The sequence below is a fragment of the Equus asinus genome, chromosome 25 (genome assembly GCF_041296235.1).
Source record: "Equus asinus isolate D_3611 breed Donkey chromosome 25, EquAss-T2T_v2, whole genome shotgun sequence".
In the NCBI taxonomy this organism is placed as follows: domain Eukaryota; kingdom Metazoa; phylum Chordata; class Mammalia; order Perissodactyla; family Equidae; genus Equus; species Equus asinus.
Window position 1 is genome coordinate 21,114,610 of NC_091814.1, and position 17,981 is coordinate 21,132,590.

General features: G+C 37.2%; 2 protein-coding genes across 2 annotated transcripts; both read right to left on the bottom strand.

Moving 5' to 3' along the window:
- Nucleotides 1-612: 612 nt before the first annotated feature.
- LOC106835790 (olfactory receptor 6Y1) lies at nucleotides 613-7,915 on the bottom strand. Its single transcript, XM_014848399.2, has 2 exons — nucleotides 7,865-7,915; nucleotides 613-1,596 (listed from the first exon to the last, which is right to left on the bottom strand). The coding sequence occupies exons 1-2, from the start codon at nucleotides 7,913-7,915 to the stop codon at nucleotides 613-615; spliced, it is 1,035 nt and encodes a 344-aa protein (XP_014703885.1).
- Nucleotides 7,916-15,918: 8,003 nt separating this feature from the next.
- Nucleotides 15,919-16,872, bottom strand: OR6P1 (olfactory receptor family 6 subfamily P member 1). The gene has a single exon (XM_014848293.3). The coding sequence runs from the start codon at nucleotides 16,870-16,872 to the stop codon at nucleotides 15,919-15,921; it is 954 nt and encodes a 317-aa protein (XP_014703779.1).
- Nucleotides 16,873-17,981: the final 1,109 nt, after the last annotated feature.

Sequence of the window (17,981 nt, forward strand, 5' to 3'; positions counted from 1 at the left end):
TGAACACACATCAATGTCTCTGGAAAAATAGAGGGATGAGAGAAAGCGAGGAGGGAGGGAGAGAGAAAGAGAGAGAGAGAACAAAAAGACTGAGAGAAGGGAGGGAAAAAGATAGGTGACAATGACAAGGTAGAACAAAAACAGTCAGATGGGACAGAGGGAGGGGTGCACTGGGAGGGCCAAAAAGTAAAAAATTCACAATTTCCATCATCTTCTGTGTTCAAACACATTTATTCAATTATCCTTTGAACAAATATTTTTATTAAGCACCTAGTATGTGTCAGACACAGTTGAATGTACAGATGATACATTAGTAAACTACGCAGACAAAAATCTCTCCACTTGTGGAGTTTGTATTTTAGTGCGAGAAAAAGAATTTGTCTTCATTTCAAATAATTTTTGGAAAATGTTTAAAACTTGTCTGCTGATCTAGAGGTAGATGCTACTTCTTTGGGATATGGTTCTCTAGCCATGTTTGTGTATGCGCACACACCACACACACACACACAGCATCATTAAAATACTGGAGATAGATAACCAAAAGCAAGAATATGGGTAGAACAATGTAGTTATCATCTCCTGATTCTGGCCTGATGGGACTCTATAAGTTTCTTAATTACTCAAAGCTGCATCTTCCCTGGGTCCACTTCCTGTGCAAAGTATGGTCTTCTTGAGAGCTGCCTTTACTTCACGATTCCTCAGACAGTAAATGATGGGGTTGAGGAGTGGGACCATGACAGTGTAGAGCACAGATACCACTTTGTTGGAATTGTAGGCATACATAAGCTTAGGGCGGACATAGGTGAAAAGAGTTGTGGAATAGAAGAGAATTACAACTGTCAGGTGAGAGGCACAGGTGGAAAACGCCTTTTGGCGGCCCTGAGCAGAAGGGATCCTGAGGATGGTCATGAGAATAGTGACATAAGATGCCACCACTACACAAAAGGGGATAGCAATGACAATGAGGGCCAGGAAGAAGTCCACTAGCTCAGCCTGTGAAGAATCTTCACAGGAGACATTGAGGAGTGGAGAAATATCACAAAAGTAGTGATTAATGTGAGGTGTGCCACAGTAGTGGAGTTGAGCTATGAAAATCATCTTAATCATGGCAGTCACGAGCCCACAGAACCAGCATCCCCCAGCCAGTGTACCGCAAAGCTGGTTGGTCATGATAACCGTGTAGCGTAGTGGATTACAAATGGCTACATAGCGGTCAAAGGCCATAACAGCAAGGAGGATGTATTCAGTGCAGACAAAGGTCACAAAGAAGTAAAGTTGAGTCATGCAGCTGTTGAAGGAAATGGTTTTGTCATGGCTGAGGAAGTCTATTAGCATCTTGGGGCTGATGACTGTGACATACCACATTTCCAGGAAAGAGAGGTTGCTCAGAAAGAAGTACATGGGCTTATGCAACTGTCCATCACTGCGAATTGCTAGGATGATAAGAAAGTTCTCTAGCAGTGTCAGCAGGTAGGTTACCAGAAAAACAAAGAAGAGGAGCAGCTGGAAGGCTGGCCGTGTTGGAAATCCCAGAAGAATGAAATGTGTTGTCGCTGTCTGGTTGTCTATCTTCAGAATCTTAGTGATCGGAGCTGGCTGTGGGCACAGACAAAATCAATTCCTTCCACATCCCAAGTACTAGCTTATGGTTATTGACACTGAAAACACCCCGCATCAGCAAACCATCACAATAGACACTCTCCTGCCTTAATATCTTTGCTTCCTTCTAAGTTATGATTAGAATCAAAACTTTTGAGCAAAAATGTACTTTAAGGAGCTTGTATTTTAATTTTTTAAAATTAAACCAAGAGAGAGAACTTATCCAAGATCACGCAGAAGTGAAATTGGAACCTTCTGATTCCCAGTTCTATGCTTTTCCAATATATCACTGTTGGGCATAAAAGGATGACCTTTATACCACCCTTTCACTATAGGCAATACATTCCCATCTACTTCATGTGGAAAAGAAGCCGGATACTCAGTTGCCCTTCCCAAGTATAATTTGTGTGACTCTGGAGAAGTTGCACGATCACGCTTATCTGTAAAATGAAGAGATTTCTCCTATTTTTTGACCTATTTAACAAGGTTATAGAGCTTGAACGAAGCAATATTTGAGTAGACACACAAGATTCATAGCAAATTTAATATAACTATTCATTAGCTTCTCAGAGAACAAAATCAAATGGGTAATTTAAAGGATAAACATTTTCTTTTATCTAATCCATTGTATAGAGTGCTTGATTAGGAGTTTGCAAAAAGTACATTCAAATTCCACTTTTGTCCAACTCTAGCTAAGTGAACATACTGCATAAGCTTTCAGAATATTAGTTCTTTTATTTCTAAGGTGGATGTAGTATAATTACATCACATTTTGTCAGCAGCTAATGAACTTTAGAGTTTAAGTTCCTATGGATAATTGCTGATACCCTTCCAGGACACACTACTAATACCCCCAATGTCCTGTCAAAAAAAATCAACAAAGATCTAAATGGTGGAAAAAACATCCATTGTTAATGAGAAAGGGGGAGGCGACCTTTCCAAGGGTATTAGATTAAAGAACCCATAACTTGTTTGTAAGTAATACTAGAAAAAATGGAGAACGAAGATGCCTTCTGCAGTTGGTGACCTTTCTACATTCCTGTCCAGTAATTCAGCAAAATGTATGGCCTCCTTCTAGGTTGGGCTGAGAATCATTGCAAAGCCTACTGGACACTAAACACTGTACCATTTTTAATCCTTCTCTGTGTCCTACTGCTTGATTTCTCTCTTCTGCTCTTCTCCAGAGCCAGTCACTCTTATTTTCTGTTTATCATCAACCTTGTTTTGTGGCATAAATATGTGAGACAATTGGAAAGGCTATTTTTTTTTTCCTGAGGAAATGGTCATGGGGTGAAAGAGCTGGAACACTGCTGCCTGTCCCACCCATTTCCCTCTTTCTACCTAGATGTTGGCTTTAGGATCCTAAAGAAAGGCAGAATAGTCAACTCTTAATTATCCACATTTAGAAAGGAAAACAGATAACCAAAAAAGGAAAACAATTTATCATAGTTTAAATTCAACAAACGATTGTATTCTTGTTGGACTTCAGCCCCTTAACAAACACACACACACACACTCAACACAAAATTTGGCCTTGCTCACCACAATCTAGGATTTACTAGGCAGTGGGACAGTGGAGCTTATAAACAAGGCAGGGTCTATGAATCCTCCCCAGGTTTCCTTCAACATGCTTTCTTTTAATCCCTTAGTCTGAGAGCCTAACCAACTTGAAACCTATTTATGAATAGTTTATGCCTATTCTCCATTCTTCCTTTTTCTCACCATATCTCCATCCTTTTAAATGGACAGGTGGAATTAACATATTTCTAGCTACTGAGGGGCAGTATGGGAGGCATGTTCTTGTTCACAGTAATAGGATACCAGTCTTCAGAGGTGTGTCTTTGGGCTTATTTCCTGGATGCATCATTTTATTCCAAAATGTATAGGCAGGACATTATACCTGAAAGTCTTTTCTCCTTGTAACCCTTTCCAGTGGCCCCTAGAAGAATTCTAGCCTAACTAAATTGTTCTAAGAATGACTCTAGTAAATAAGAGAATGCAATATATTTTCAGAACTTTAGCAATAGATATAGTTATTCTCAGAGTAGATGTCTTAGAATTAAAGCTGGAAATAAAAACAGCATATATAATTTTAAGACTAAGGATTAGTAAATAAAGTGGGGGACCTTGTCACAGAAGTTATACATTCTCTTATTCTTCCTCTACTTTCAACAGAAATATAAAAGTCCAGATACAGTACCACAAGATGATTGAGTACAAGATAAAGATAGAAAGAAATAAAGGGAAGGGGCTGGCCCCGTGGCCGAGTGGTTAAGTTCGCGTGATCCGCTGCAGGCGGCCCAGTGTTTCGTTGGTTCGAATCCTGGGCGCAGACATGGCACTGCTCATCAAACCACACTGAGGCAGCGTCCCACATGCCACAACTAGAAGGACCCGCAACGAAGAATGTACAACTATGTACCGGGGGGCTTTGGGGAGAAAAAGGAAAAAATAAAATCTTAAAAAAACAAAAAGAAAGAAAGGGAAAAGAAAGGAGTATATGGTTTTATATCAAGAACATCTGAGTGAGCAGTTTTATCATCTAAACATGGAACTTAGTTTTGAGATTTCTAGTAGTCAAATAAAAGAGGAAAACAATTGGAAGTACATTTTATCCTCAAAAGTCTCCATATTTATATACATGTATATACATATTATATATGTAATATATATATACATAATGTGTATATATTATAGACATAATTGTTATATTTTGATAAATGGGAAATTAATGCACAAGGAGGTTGTATGCTTTGCCAAAAGTGACATGCAATGTAAAAGTAATAAGGGATCTAGGTTCCAAATCTCCAGGGCTAGATTATCTTAATCACATCCAGAAGCTTCCAAATCTGTTTATACAGTCCATATGGCAGTCATATGAAGAAGAGAGCAAGGCTCTCATAGTTAACAACCTTTCCTCCAACAGATGTTCTACAGCAAATGGATCCCTGAGGAGGATGTGCTGAATATATGGCAACATTTTCACAGCCAGATGATGCCTCACATTTGCATATCACTTTATAATATCTGAAAGCACATTATTTCATTTAATCCTTATAATCATGGAGTTAGCTAGGACAAATGTCATAGTGGCTGCTTTACCCAGAGATATTAAATATCTAGCTCAAGGTCACACAATTAATTGTTTAATGACAGAATTGAAAAAAAATGCCCAAATTTCTTTTTCCTCCCCACTACTTTTTCTGTATGAGTTGGCAGAGGATGCTCTTTGAGTTGGGTAATTTTTTTTTCTTCTTCTGAGCATTAAATCGCACCTTTGAAAACAGTTTTAAAAGCACTCTGTCTGAGGAATGAAAGCTTAAGGAGTGAAGAATCAAATTGCCAGGATGAGAACCAAGAGCCAGATATGTATTTCAGTACTCTGGATATCAAAAACATTATTTTCAGCAGCTTTAAACCATCTCTCTGTTCCTTGTAGCCAACTTGCAGCTCTCCATTGTGGACTTACTTCATAGAATAATAGTATTTTAAACCAGTGAGATTTTAGTTCAATTTTTTATTTTCAGGTAAGGGAAGTGAACCCAAGAGTGCTTAAGAGATTTTCCCAATGTCAAACAACTATATAGTGGCAGGGTAGCAATTTATTGATAACGTTTCAGTCCTTGGCAAGCTTTAATACCTGGCTATGTTACAAACTCCATTAAATTTAATTTCTTCTATGGACTAATAATGTAAGTGCAAGAAGGAAAAATCGTCTTAAATTTTAGCTTGATTTGAACAGAATTCTAAAAGTTAGTATGAGACTTCCAAGCATGTTTTTTAAAAAGGCTATGTTACAAGCTTTCACAATTAATAGTCTATTGTATTATCTACACACACACACACACACACACTACTAAAGAAGTAGAAGGGGTACATTCAGCTCTAGAACCACAGGATTTTAGCGCTGCAAGGAACCTGAAAGGCCATACAATTTAACTCCTTGCCAATTTTGTGAATATCCAATAGATATATCCAAGTATTCACCTAACTTCTGCTTGATCCTCTTCAGGAGCAGAAAATTATGTCTACAAATATAGCCATACTTAAAAATAAGAAATCTCTGACTGGGAGATGCAGGGCTTTCTCCTATGGAACGTAACCTCGCCGCATTCATGGGTTCTGGTTCTGTTTTCTGGAGATGCAAAGAATAAGTCTTACTACTTTCTCAAAGGATAGCCTTTCACTCTCTGAAAAGAGCTGTCAGGTCCATTCACTCTCCAATCTCCACCACCAATCTATCACCCCTGCCTCATATCCTCATGTCTTTCCTTCTTTAGACTGAACCATGCTATGTTTCTCTCTCATATATGTGTATGTGTATTCATGAGTGTGTGTGTGTAACCAAGTTGTTAGTTCTCCTGAAGTTTGTGGTCATCCTTATTGGATAATCTCAGTTTAATTGGAGCATTTAATGGTAAGCAATGTCAGAAGGCTGTGGAAAATAGACTTGGGATTTAAGCCTTAATTTTATTCTGAAAAACAGGAAACAGGCATAGCTTCATCCCTTTGTGCCTTCCAACAAAGAGGAGCAGGGAGCTCTGCTTGTGATTTCCCAGGGAGAGAGAGACAAAGGAGAAAACTTATGTGGTCAAAGCACTCCCAATAATGGAGGCATTTTAAAAATTGTCATGCCAGGTCTGTGAAGATTGGTCTGGCCAAACCGAATTCCCAGAAATCTCCAAAGTGAGACACAGAGACTAGAAATGCAACAGGATAATCATTTATGCTCAATCTACCAACTCCTGCAGGGAGATTAGAAAAAGATGTAAGTAGGTCAGAAGTGTACTTATCAGTCTTGGACCCTCAATGGCAAGACATTTTCTAAAAAGGATAAACACATTTTTTACTCCTTTAAATCAGTTTTAAAAAGATATAATTCGGGGCCGGCCCCGTGGCCAAGTGGTTAAGTTCGCGCGCTATGCTGCTGGTGGCCCAGTGTTTCGTTGGTTCGAATCCTGGGCGCGGACATGGCACTGCTCATCAAATCACGCTGAGGCAGCATCCCACATGCCACAACTAGAAGGACCCACAAAGAAGAGTATACAACTATGTACTGGGGGGCTTTGGGGAGAAAAAGGAAAAAAATGAAAAATAAAATCTTTAAAAAAAATAAAAAGATATAATTTAGTCCATCTCCCTCTTCCCAGTACCTCTTAGAAATAAATATGTTTCAGGGCTATATGCATTGCAGTTCCCAAGTTTACAGCAGTGCAGAATAATTAACTGTCATGTAGTGACCCTCTTTTCAGCTCTCAATTTCTTCTACAAGCTGGTTTTGAAGACGTTAGAGGAAAAAATCCATATTTCATATCACTGGTCCCCTATACCTTTTATAACTCTCTAAAATCATGGCTTATGTTTCAAAATAATTTTTTTTCATCTAAGTAGTTTTAGGAAAGTGGTTTAATTTCTCTGAGTCTCATTTTGAACATGATTAATCTTTGCAGTTTATCTAAGGATTTCAAATTGAGGATAAATGTGACCACATGATGCATTTTTTGAATAAACAGCATAAAGGGAAAGGAATCTTACTTTCCTCCCCTTATAGTACTATGAAGAGAAGTGAAATTTTCTTTGGTCTTCTAGGGAGTTATAAGTCATCAAAACTGCAGCCATCATCACCTTGGCCACCCCCTGCCCTTACTTAACATAAAAACACAAATGCATACTCAGGTACCTACCTTCCACCACCACTCCTTACATACACATATTCATTTCTGTACTCTCACTCATTAATTCTAGTTTCTCTGCCACTTTCTGTTTTGCTGTCTGTTAAGTCATAGTACATCTGGACTCTGCACTGTACAAGGCTTAGAGCTGAGCTGATGCATTAAATTGAGGAATCTTCAGGAAAATAGACCACTGGGCAATTTTGGAGACCCAAGCCTATTTCTTCTACAGTGAGTGCTTATAAGAAAGTCTTAAAATGACACAATAATCTATATTACACATATCTCTGAATCTCTAACATTTTTCATATGGCTTAATATGCATGGGTGCTAAAGAAATATTTGTTGAACTGAAATTAATCTCTATATGTATTAAATTCACTCCCCCACTATGCACTGCTGCTATACTACTCACCAAAGGCTCAAAGAAGACAAATTACTTTTAAAAATCAATAAAATGAAAACTCTGGAGAATCGATGATTTAAATAAAAATGATTTTCAATTACCCCCTCCTTAACTTCATAATAATAAATAATTAAAAGCTGGCCAAATTCTCCTTTTGAAAATATCTGAGAGTACTTTTTCAACTCACCATTTTCTCAGTGATACAAATTGTAACTGTTTTCCAAGTCTCGTCAGGCATGGCCAGCTTACGCTGAGAAAAGGAAAGAAATCGTATAGACTAGAAGGAGGAAGGGAATTCCCTAAGCCTAGAGAGTTCTTGGGAAAGTATGGTTGTGTCTCTGCTCACCTTGAAGAAGGCACAGAATGGAGCTATTTGTGCTTTTGCCTACCTTAAAGCTACTGGAGGAGCATAAGCCAACTCCTTCACACCCACAGGGGACCTCTCAACAGACACAGCCCTCAGGAAAGTATTTGGCCTTTTCAGGGCTCAAGGGGATGCTGGAGGAATTCTAAGAGAGGAGCTAGCAAGCTATGTGAAATCTCAAGGCACAAGAGAGATCTTAGAGTGATTTGAAACACAATGCTCTCCTTCCCACCAGACTCTGGAGAAGAGGAAGATGAGGGAAAAGTGTGTGTATTTGTGTGTGCGTGTGTATCCTCTTCTCTTTCTGGAGAATGGTCATTCTTATTTGGAGACCCAAGTATATGAGCACACACAGAGGTACAAACTTCAAACACACTCAGATATAGTGCACACAAAGTAACAACTCTATATACCAGCATGACTCTCATGCATAAGTAACTCAGTAGATATATAAAAAAAAAACCACATTCAGACAACACTTGTATTTTCAAAAACGAATAAGAATATATGTATATTTACTTTTATTACCTGTAAAAGGTACACATTTAGAAGAATATAAAAGTATTTGGAGAAGGTAGGAAGTAGTCAGACTGTATAGAAAGTATACTGTCATGGAAAGTGGACAATTATCTCTTTGGATGTATAAGCCACACATGGGTTACAATACTTGCACACACAGGGATGGTTAGCCTGAGAACCACAGGGCATAAAATGAGCAGGATTTCTTGGGATATCATATGCCTTAAAAGGTAAGGATGTTGACCATGTAGGACCCTGTACTTTTCTGGAATTGGGAAAGATGAGGAATAGTCAAGATAAAATAGCCTTCCCAAGTATATAATTAAGTTCTGTGCCAAAATAACAGAATTCCCTTAAGGAAGAATAGGAAAATTCTCTGAATTACAAGGATCCTAGTTAATATTTCTAGGAATAATTGCAATTTAGTCTTCATTATTTTCCAATTCAATAAAAAAAATACAAAAGCAAATTTCTTCGACAAAAAACTGAGAAAATACTTCATTTTCAGGGAGTATTCTAGCTCATTTGTGGTTCTTTGGTGATATTCTGTGTTCCCAATCTCTAGGAGCTTGATTATTCATTTATTCAATAAATATTTACTGCTGAGTATCTTCTAAGAGTCAGGAACTATTTTGGTCATGGGTCAGTTTCAAATAGTTTTACTGTAACAGTTTTACGCAGTCCTTAGGCATTTGCTGGTATACTTCAAGAACCAGAAGCTCCTCTCTCATCAAAACTTCAGTCAATAAGAGAGGGTTAATAGCATTCCCCTGATTTAGACGAAGAAAACGTGATATAGAAAATTAAAAATTCCTGTGAAATGCAACAGAAAGAGGACATGGTTTTCAATTAAGAAAAACATGACTTTGATTTGCACCTCACTCTCACTAGAATGCCTGTCATCAAGAAGACAGGAGACAACAGGTTCTGGTGAGGATGTGATGAAAAAGGAACCCTTGCACACTGCTGGTGGGGATGTAAATTAGTCCAACCACTATGAAAAACACTATGGTGATGTCTCAAAAAATTAAAAATAGAACTGCCATATGATCCAGCTATTACACTTTTGGGTATTTATCCAAAGAGCACAAAAACATTAATTCAAAAAAATATTTGAACCTCTATGTTCATTGCAGCATTCACAATAGCCAAGACTTGGATGCAACCTATGTGCCCAACAGTGGAAGAATGGATAAAGAGGATGTGGTGTATATAAATAGATATACAATGGAATACTACTCAGCCATTAAAAAAGACAACATCTTGTCATTTGCTACAATATGAGTAGACCTTCAGGATATTAGGCCAGGCGAAATGTCAGACAGAGAAAGACAATAACAATATGACTTTACTCATATGTGGAGGAAAAGCAAACAAACAAACATAGGTACAGAGAACAGATTGGTTTATCAGAGGGGAAGAAAGTAGGGGGAGGGCAAATGGAGTAAAGGGACACGTATGTGCAGTGACAGATGGCAACTAGATTGTTGGTGATGAACACAATGCAGTTGATACAGAAGTCATAATATAATGATGTATACCTGAAGTTTATATAATGTTATAAACCAATGTGACCTCAAGAATAAAAAATAAAAGATTACAAAAAAGTGTGGTATAAATACACAGTGGAGTATTATTCAGTCATAAGAAAGAAGGACATCCTTCCATTTGTAACAACATGAGTGTAACTTGAGCACATTATGCTAAATGAGATAAGTCAGACAAAGACAAGTACTGTATGACATCATTTATATGTGGAATCTAAAAAAAAACTAAAAGCCACATTCGTAAAAAACAGTAAAATGGTGGTTACTAGGGAATGGGGGTGGTGAGCAAAGATAAGGGTGCAAACTTACAACAAGTAGTAAATAAGCCATAGTGAACTAATGCACAGTATAATGAGTATTATATTATAATTATATAATGTCATAAATATAGCTACAAAGACAATCATATTGCAATATTTAAATTAATCAAAGTAACATGTGCCTTTTAAATTTAGCAATGTTACATGTCAAATATATCCAATAATAAAAAAAGAAAAACATAGGTTTTCATTGCTCTTTGTTAGCTCTGTGATGTAAACAAATTCTCAAGCCTCTCCAAATATCACGTTCTTCATCTTTAAAGATGAAACTAATGTTAAATCAAAAGTTAGTATTAAGTAGTTCAGAATATGGACTATAAAGCTAAAGTGCTTAGGTTTGAAACTTGGCTTTGCAATGTTCTAGTTATATGACCTTCGAAAAGTTAATCTATGTCTTAGTTTTTGTTTTATTTATTTATTTTTTTGGTAAAAGTGAGATAATGACAGTATGGATCTTACAATTATAGTGATCATTATATGGGTTAATATATGTAAGGTGCATAGAACAGTGCCTGCCACATGATAAATGGCAGATAAATTCGTCCTATTATTTGTATTTGTATCATGCCTTGCAAACTGAAAGCGTTCAAAAAATTACCCAATTTAATTTCCAATTTCCTTTGTAGTATGCTTGCATGTGAACATAAGAACTTTTGAAATTTCCTAAATATTTGAAAGAAATAATGAAGCAGTTTCTAATTAAAAGACTCCTGAGTTCATTAGCATCTCTAGAGATTGTCTCATATTTCCAGTCTTCAAACTAGAAATAGAATCCACTCTATGCTACTTCTTAAATAAAAATTCTGTTCATTAAATTGACAAAACTTGGTGGAGGATAGAAAGACAGTCTCTTTAAAAATCAGTTAAAAAATTCCTATACTGAGAGTTCTCAAGGTCAGAGACGCTGTCCATCTCAATGTTTTCTAGTATCGTGTCTGGTACTTAGTGGACACCTAAAACTCTGTTGGGTGAGGGAATGAATGAATTGAACAGAGTCTCATTTTATTTATATAACATCATAAATATATAACTTCAATGCCAAGAAAGACAAGATGCCGGAGAAGGACCCGGTTGATTACACACCATCATGGGGAGTTTTATGGTTAAAACTACAATTACCCTCTTTGAATTTTTTTAAAAAAATTATCTTGCTAGCTACCATTGTGAATTTAGAAGTGATAAAAACAACATATAGTATTTTCTTGTTATAACTGTTTATAATCATTTCTTGGTACAAAAAATTGTGGTTAGAACTCTGAGTGCTCAAAGCAAAAAGGGAATTCTAAGTTCACTCTTTATTATGTCCTGTCACAGAAGGAAAAAACAGTTAATTAGAGATAACATTGAAAATACAGATAGAGACTACAGCTTGTGAGAAAAAGCGCAGAGTTTATATACTGTACTATGTCTGCCTTTGAAGAAATATTTAGGATGAATATGCAGTTAGCTTTGGAAGGGAGAAATAGAGTAATTTTTAAATGAATAAGTTAAAATTTACTGGGGAAACATAATGTTCCTCAAATTTTATAATTATTTCTGAAAGTTATGTATTTCCTATTTCCTCTTCTAAGTCACAAAAATTTTGAGGCACCTAACCACATTTTGTGCTTTCTATGCAGTGTTTCATGAATAAAAATTACATAATTTGTTTTCTTTTTAAATGCAAGAGCATTCTTAGTCAATTGTGATGAACAGTGCTGCCATTTTGGGGATTAATTTCATTTAAAGAATAATAATTAAATTGATTACATGCCATTTCCTTGATCTCTTCCTGTTATCCATTCCTGGTGAAAAGTTGGCTGCAATGAATACACATTTATAACCTAAAAAATAAGTAAAATAAAAAAAAGTAAAATAGAGTATGGCAAAATAAAATAAAACTGACTTGGTAGTAGCTGTTGGAATAGCAGATATAGCATCTGGGAAATAAACAGCCTTTCTCTGGCTAACCTGTGAATTATAAGTTTAAAGAGATAAGTGAATATCACACTTGATGGAATGATATAATATAAGATTTGGGGCGAGGAGTCATGATCTTTCTCTGGAAACATAGAAAAATGTATTCCATTTAAAAATTTTTTTCAAAATCTAAAATGAAAAGTTATTTGAAAAATTCAAGGCAAAATTTAAATAAATACACAGCATCAGTTATATTAGGCTGAAAATGAAAGAAAGCACAAATTACAGTGACTTGAACAAATGGGAGTTAATTTTTCATCATTTAGTTAAAAAACATACATGTAGATATTTCCTGGTGTTGGTTTAGCTTCTCAACCATACTATCAAAGACTCGTGGTTTTCCTATATTTCTGCATCTCCAGCCTCAATATGCTGACCTTTCTTCCTTATGTTTGTTATCTCATAGATAGCTGGTGGAACTCGAGGCATCATATCCAAGTTCAACAAAAGGGAAGGAGAAGCACTAGTTACTAGCTACATTTTTCTCTTAAAATGAAAGCTTCTCCAGTAGAATTCCACTTACATTCTAATGGACAAAAAATGAGAAATATGACCACTCCTAGCTGCAAGAAAACCTGATAAATCAGACACATGGCAAAGAGATGCAGATTCATTGCCTGGGTTGGGCATAATTTCACCTTGAAAAAAATTTGGGTTATCATAGCAAAGAAGAATGAACTCTCTACAGCAATTACACACTGTGGGAATCTCTCACACTGGAGGAAAAACAAATCGGGAGGGCTGTCATATGCCCCTGGGAAAGAATGAGACATAAGAGTCACACAATTAGAATTTGTACCAACTGAAATTTTGTAGCTCTTCCTCTTTTAATATTTAAGCAAATATCTAGAAAATGAGGATCAAGCATGAAATCTAAGGCCAGAATGGCTAAGAAGAGAGTAATGTACTATGTTTAATATTCTACCAAAGAGTTATGATATGTTCTACCCATTTTTAACAAGGAGTGTGAACCTCACTGACTCAACTCAATGGCACATTGGAATAATTTAGGTCAGGTAATTGGACATGCTAAATTTTCTAGCCAACTTATTACCTTCATATAGTTACACAAAGTTACTTGGAGCTTTGCTTTCCACAGATGTCCTAGAGAACACAGTCAATCTTCCAATCTCAGTTTGAGTAAGAATGAGTTTGATGCATGATTAATAGAAGATGTACATGTGTTAGAAAGTATATAATCATACACTTAATGACAATATAATAATAAAGACGGGGCTCAGCATTTATTGAATGCTTACTGTGAGGTAATTATTATACACCGGAAGATCTTTCCAGGATTCACCAATCAAATTCACATACTACCCAAGGCCACACTTAGCATCAGTTTCATTAAGAGAAATATAAGATAGAAACACAAAAGGGCAGCATCAGGAGTTTCTCTTATGTAGAAGGAGTGCTCAAAGCAGACAAGGGGCTGGTCTCTGGGATTCAAAGTCAACGTGCAGGTGTGAGGACATGAGATTTGCACAAAGGGGTGCATTGTCCAACTTGACTTAGAATTGTCAAGCCCCCTAAGATCCAATATCTCTTATAACAGTTTGATGGGCATCTATAGCTTCTAGAGTTCACTGAAAAAGACATGCCAAGTTACAAAAGTAGCCCAAAGATATGACTTACCACCAAATATTTATAATACTTGCACAATTCTCCCAGTCCAGAGGACTTTTACTAACCAGGGGTTATTTGTACCATAAGCAATGTTGCTGTTGCTTAGTAACATTTATCAGGCTTCCAAGAGACCAGAGCTAGAAAGTTAACCCAAGGCGTATCCATTCACAATGTATATGTATATCAAATCATCACATTGTACACTTTGAATTTTTATAATTTAATTTCCAAGTATACTTCAATAAAGTTAAGGAAAAAAATAAAGTTAATCCAAGGTAAAAATTTATCTACAAAAAGAAAAACAATTTTGTTAACCCTTTACTCACACAGACATATTTATTTAATATTCACAACAAACATATGAGGTAGGTGATATTATTTTCATTATAAGAGGGACTTAGTAGTGGTAAAACCCGAAGCAAACTGAAGTTTCTCAGTTCAAGAAGCAGAATTCTTAACCATAAAACTCCATGTATTCCACAACTCCATGAAAGGAAAAGACAGTGTAATGAATGGAAGGTAAACTGAGCCAATCTCAGGGAGGTTTCTTTAAAAGACGAGAAATTTTATGAAAATAAAGTAACTTAAACCTCTTAAAGTATCATATTTCTTTTTCTTCTTTGGTTATTTTATTTTAGATACTGGAAAATCTAAAATGATTATTGACCGGGTAGTTTTCTTTAATGGACAATCATCTCTTTTTTTCGCAAAGCCTAGTTCGGAATAGGCAAGTGTGCACTGACTGATGATCTGTGTTTATGAGTATTTGTTCAATAGCACTTTTTTCATTCTTTCACATAGCCCACGTCTAAAGAAACACTGAATTTGGTTTTGATGTGCAGAAATTAGATTGGAGTCAGGATGTGAAAATCTCTCTAAAAAATTCAAGCAAGTTTCCAAAAACCAGGAGAACTTGGAAGAGGGTTTATAATTCTGGCTTTGAACCAGAGGCTTTCCACTCACTCCAGAGGTATCTGCATCCCATCTCTCACTCCCTCATCTTGTCTCTTAGGAAGACATTTTCTGTTCCTGTGGTCAGTTGTCCCAGGGGCAAAATTTAAAATATCTGACAACTAGCATAACCCAGGCACCAACTGCTTGAAACAGAAGCTGGCCATAGTGCTGGAGAAGATTCTGAAGCCAACCTATATAAACGTTTTCTAATGCATTTTACCTGTTACATAATCAACACTCATTAGGTCAACCAGCTTCATATCCCACTGAGAGTCAAGGAAGGGAGATACAGATGAACATTTAACCATATTCATTGGTGTACACATGGCTGAATATCAGCACTACATTTTCCTCCTCCTTTGACTTGTAGTGAGTATAAGACTTATAGAGGTAAAGAGTATTGATTAGGTGACATGGGTTTTAATTCTTTAGTTTGTTTTGCGATTTCTCATAGAAGTGGTACTTGAGAATTCAGATCTTTGAAACTACTACAACAAAGCCTACATCATTTTGTTTCGAGACATCTGCCAGCAAGTCCCTTTTCTTATATTTTGTCACTTATAAAATAATAGGCTTGGTTCATGGTAGGGAATTTCAAACTTATAGAGGAAACAAGAGTTCCTAGGAAGTTGAACATTATGTGTGGTAGGATTGCAAAATAGACATAATCGACATAGTCATGGACATAGACTCTCCACAGATTTTTCTGGAAATTTGCATTTTAACAAACTCCCAGGAGACTCTTGTAGCGAGCTCAATCTTAGTTTAGAAACCCCTATACAACATCAATGATTCATAAACTCTTGTTTGTATGAGGAGATTCTCAAACACTATTTAGAGAAACTGTGTACTAATTTATATTGATGTTCCCTTTAAGCCTGTTTTATGATTCCTGAAGGTGGCACTATTAAGACCCTGTTTCTTTCTTCCTGCCAGGCTCTGTTATATGTCAATCTTGGATATCACCTGAAGAATGGCATCTGTGCAGGACTGCCTTCCTGAGGGCATCCTTCACCTCTTTGTTTCTCAGGCAGTAGATAGCTGGGTTGAGGAACGGTACAATGATGGTGTAGAGCACAGAGATGATCTTGTTGTAGTTGAAGGTGTACATGGCCTGGGGCCGTGCATAGGTGAAGAGAGTAGAGGTATAGTAGATGACAACCACTGCCAGGTGAGAGGCACAAGTGGAAAAGGCTTTGTGGCGTCCCTGGGCAGTAGGAATCCTTAGAATGGCTGCAATTATGGAAGCATATGATGAAACCACAACCAACAGAGGGAGTAGAATCATTACAAGGGCCAAGAGGAAGTCTACTAATTCTGCTTGTTCCTTGTCAGAGCAGGTGAGGTTAAGTAGTGGAGAGATATCACAGAAAAAGTGGTTGATGATATTGGGTCCACAGTAAGACAATCGGGAAATGAAAAGAAGCTTCATCATAGAGCTGAAGAAGCCACTGCCCCAAGAGGAAGCAGCAAGTCGAGTGGCCACGCTGGAAGACATGAGACTAGAATAACGGAGAGGTTCACAAATGGCCAAGTAGCGGTCATAGGCCATGACTGCCAACAGGACACACTCAGTGCAGGCTAAGGCAATGAAGAAGTAGAGTTGGGTCATGCAACCTACGTAGGAGACTCTATGTTCCTGGGTAAGAAATTCTCCCAAGAACCGGGGAACCGTGACATTGATGTACCACAGCTCCAGGAAGGAGAGATGGCCAAGGAAAAAGTACATTGGGCGATGAAGGTTTGGAGTGAGCCAGATTGTGGAAATGATGAGTGCATTCTCCAACAATGTCAGCAGATAAATTGCAAGGAAGAGGGCAAAGAGGAGTAGCTGGAGTGGTGGAGAGGTAGGGAAGCCCACCAAAACAAACTCTGCTATGTGGCCTCCACTGAAATTTCTCATGATCTCTGCTTGACTTCCTGAAAAAGAACAAGATATTGAGAGACAGGTGGAGAAAATCGTAACATCTCCTCACAGATTACAAACTTCTGAAGATGCTCAATGGTATATTATTAATTATTATTTTGTTCCTTCACTTTGCTGTTTAATCTCCCACCTCAAGGATAAAGTTCTCAGACCTGAGGCTTGTACTCAATAACTTAGCAATCTCAACTACAGTGGGTATTTTATAAATGTTTGCTGAGTGATTTCAGGACAAGTTCTAATATATCAATTCGTGTTTTTTTAATCCATGACATACTCTTCCTTCACTTCCCATAAACTTCTAAGCCCCATAGAAGATTTATTCAGTATTTGTTGAATGAATGAGTAAAAGAAGGACTGATAGCAAGCTGAAGCCTGAGGGTTTAACTCTCAAGGGAAACTGGACTCAGAGGAATTAGTAGGTCAAAGACATTACTTGAGCTATAGTGCAAGGCAGCATGGGAGGCGGGAGGTGTATTTGGGAAGTATTCATTCACAGTTGGAAGAATAATTCAGCATAGAGGAGATAAAAGGGTTGTACTCCAGAAAGGAGTAATTTTCCCACTCATTTTACAAGTATTTTTCAGTACGTTTTATTGCTAGAATTAGACGGTCTTATTCTCAGAGCTAGTGTGGTAGGCTGAAAAGCAGACCCCAGAAAGGTGTCCATGTCTTAATCCCCAGAACCAGTAAATATTACATTGTATGACAGAGTCTTTGCACATGTGATTAAGTTAAGATATTGAGGTGAGATTCTCCTGGGTTATCCAAGTGGGCCTTAAATTCAATTTCAAGGGTCCTATTATGAGAAAGGCAGAGGGAAATTTAAAATAGAAACAGAAAAGAGAAGGCAATGTGATGAGAGAACAGAGAAAGATTTGAAAATGCTGGATGATTGGAGTGATGTGGGCACAAGCCAAAGAATGCCACCAGCCAGCACAAGCTAAAAGAAGCAAGGAATGGATTCTCCCCTAAAGCCTCTGGAGGGAGCGAGGCCTTGCCAACACCTTGAATTGGGCCAAAGGATATTGATTTCAGACTTCTGGCCTCCAGAACTGTCAGAATAAACCTCTATTGTTTTAAGCCAT

Coding starts and splice junctions, on each gene's coding strand:
- LOC106835790 (XM_014848399.2), bottom strand. CDS start 7,915: ATGCCTGACGAGACTTGGAAAACAGTTACAATTTGTATCACTGAGAAA. Junction 1,597..7,864: donor TTTGTATCACTGAGAAAATG/GTGAGTTGAAAA, acceptor CTGTGCCCACAG/CCAGCTCCGATCACTAAGAT.
- OR6P1 (XM_014848293.3), bottom strand. CDS start 16,872: ATGAGAAATTTCAGTGGAGGCCACATAGCAGAGTTTGTTTTGGTGGGC.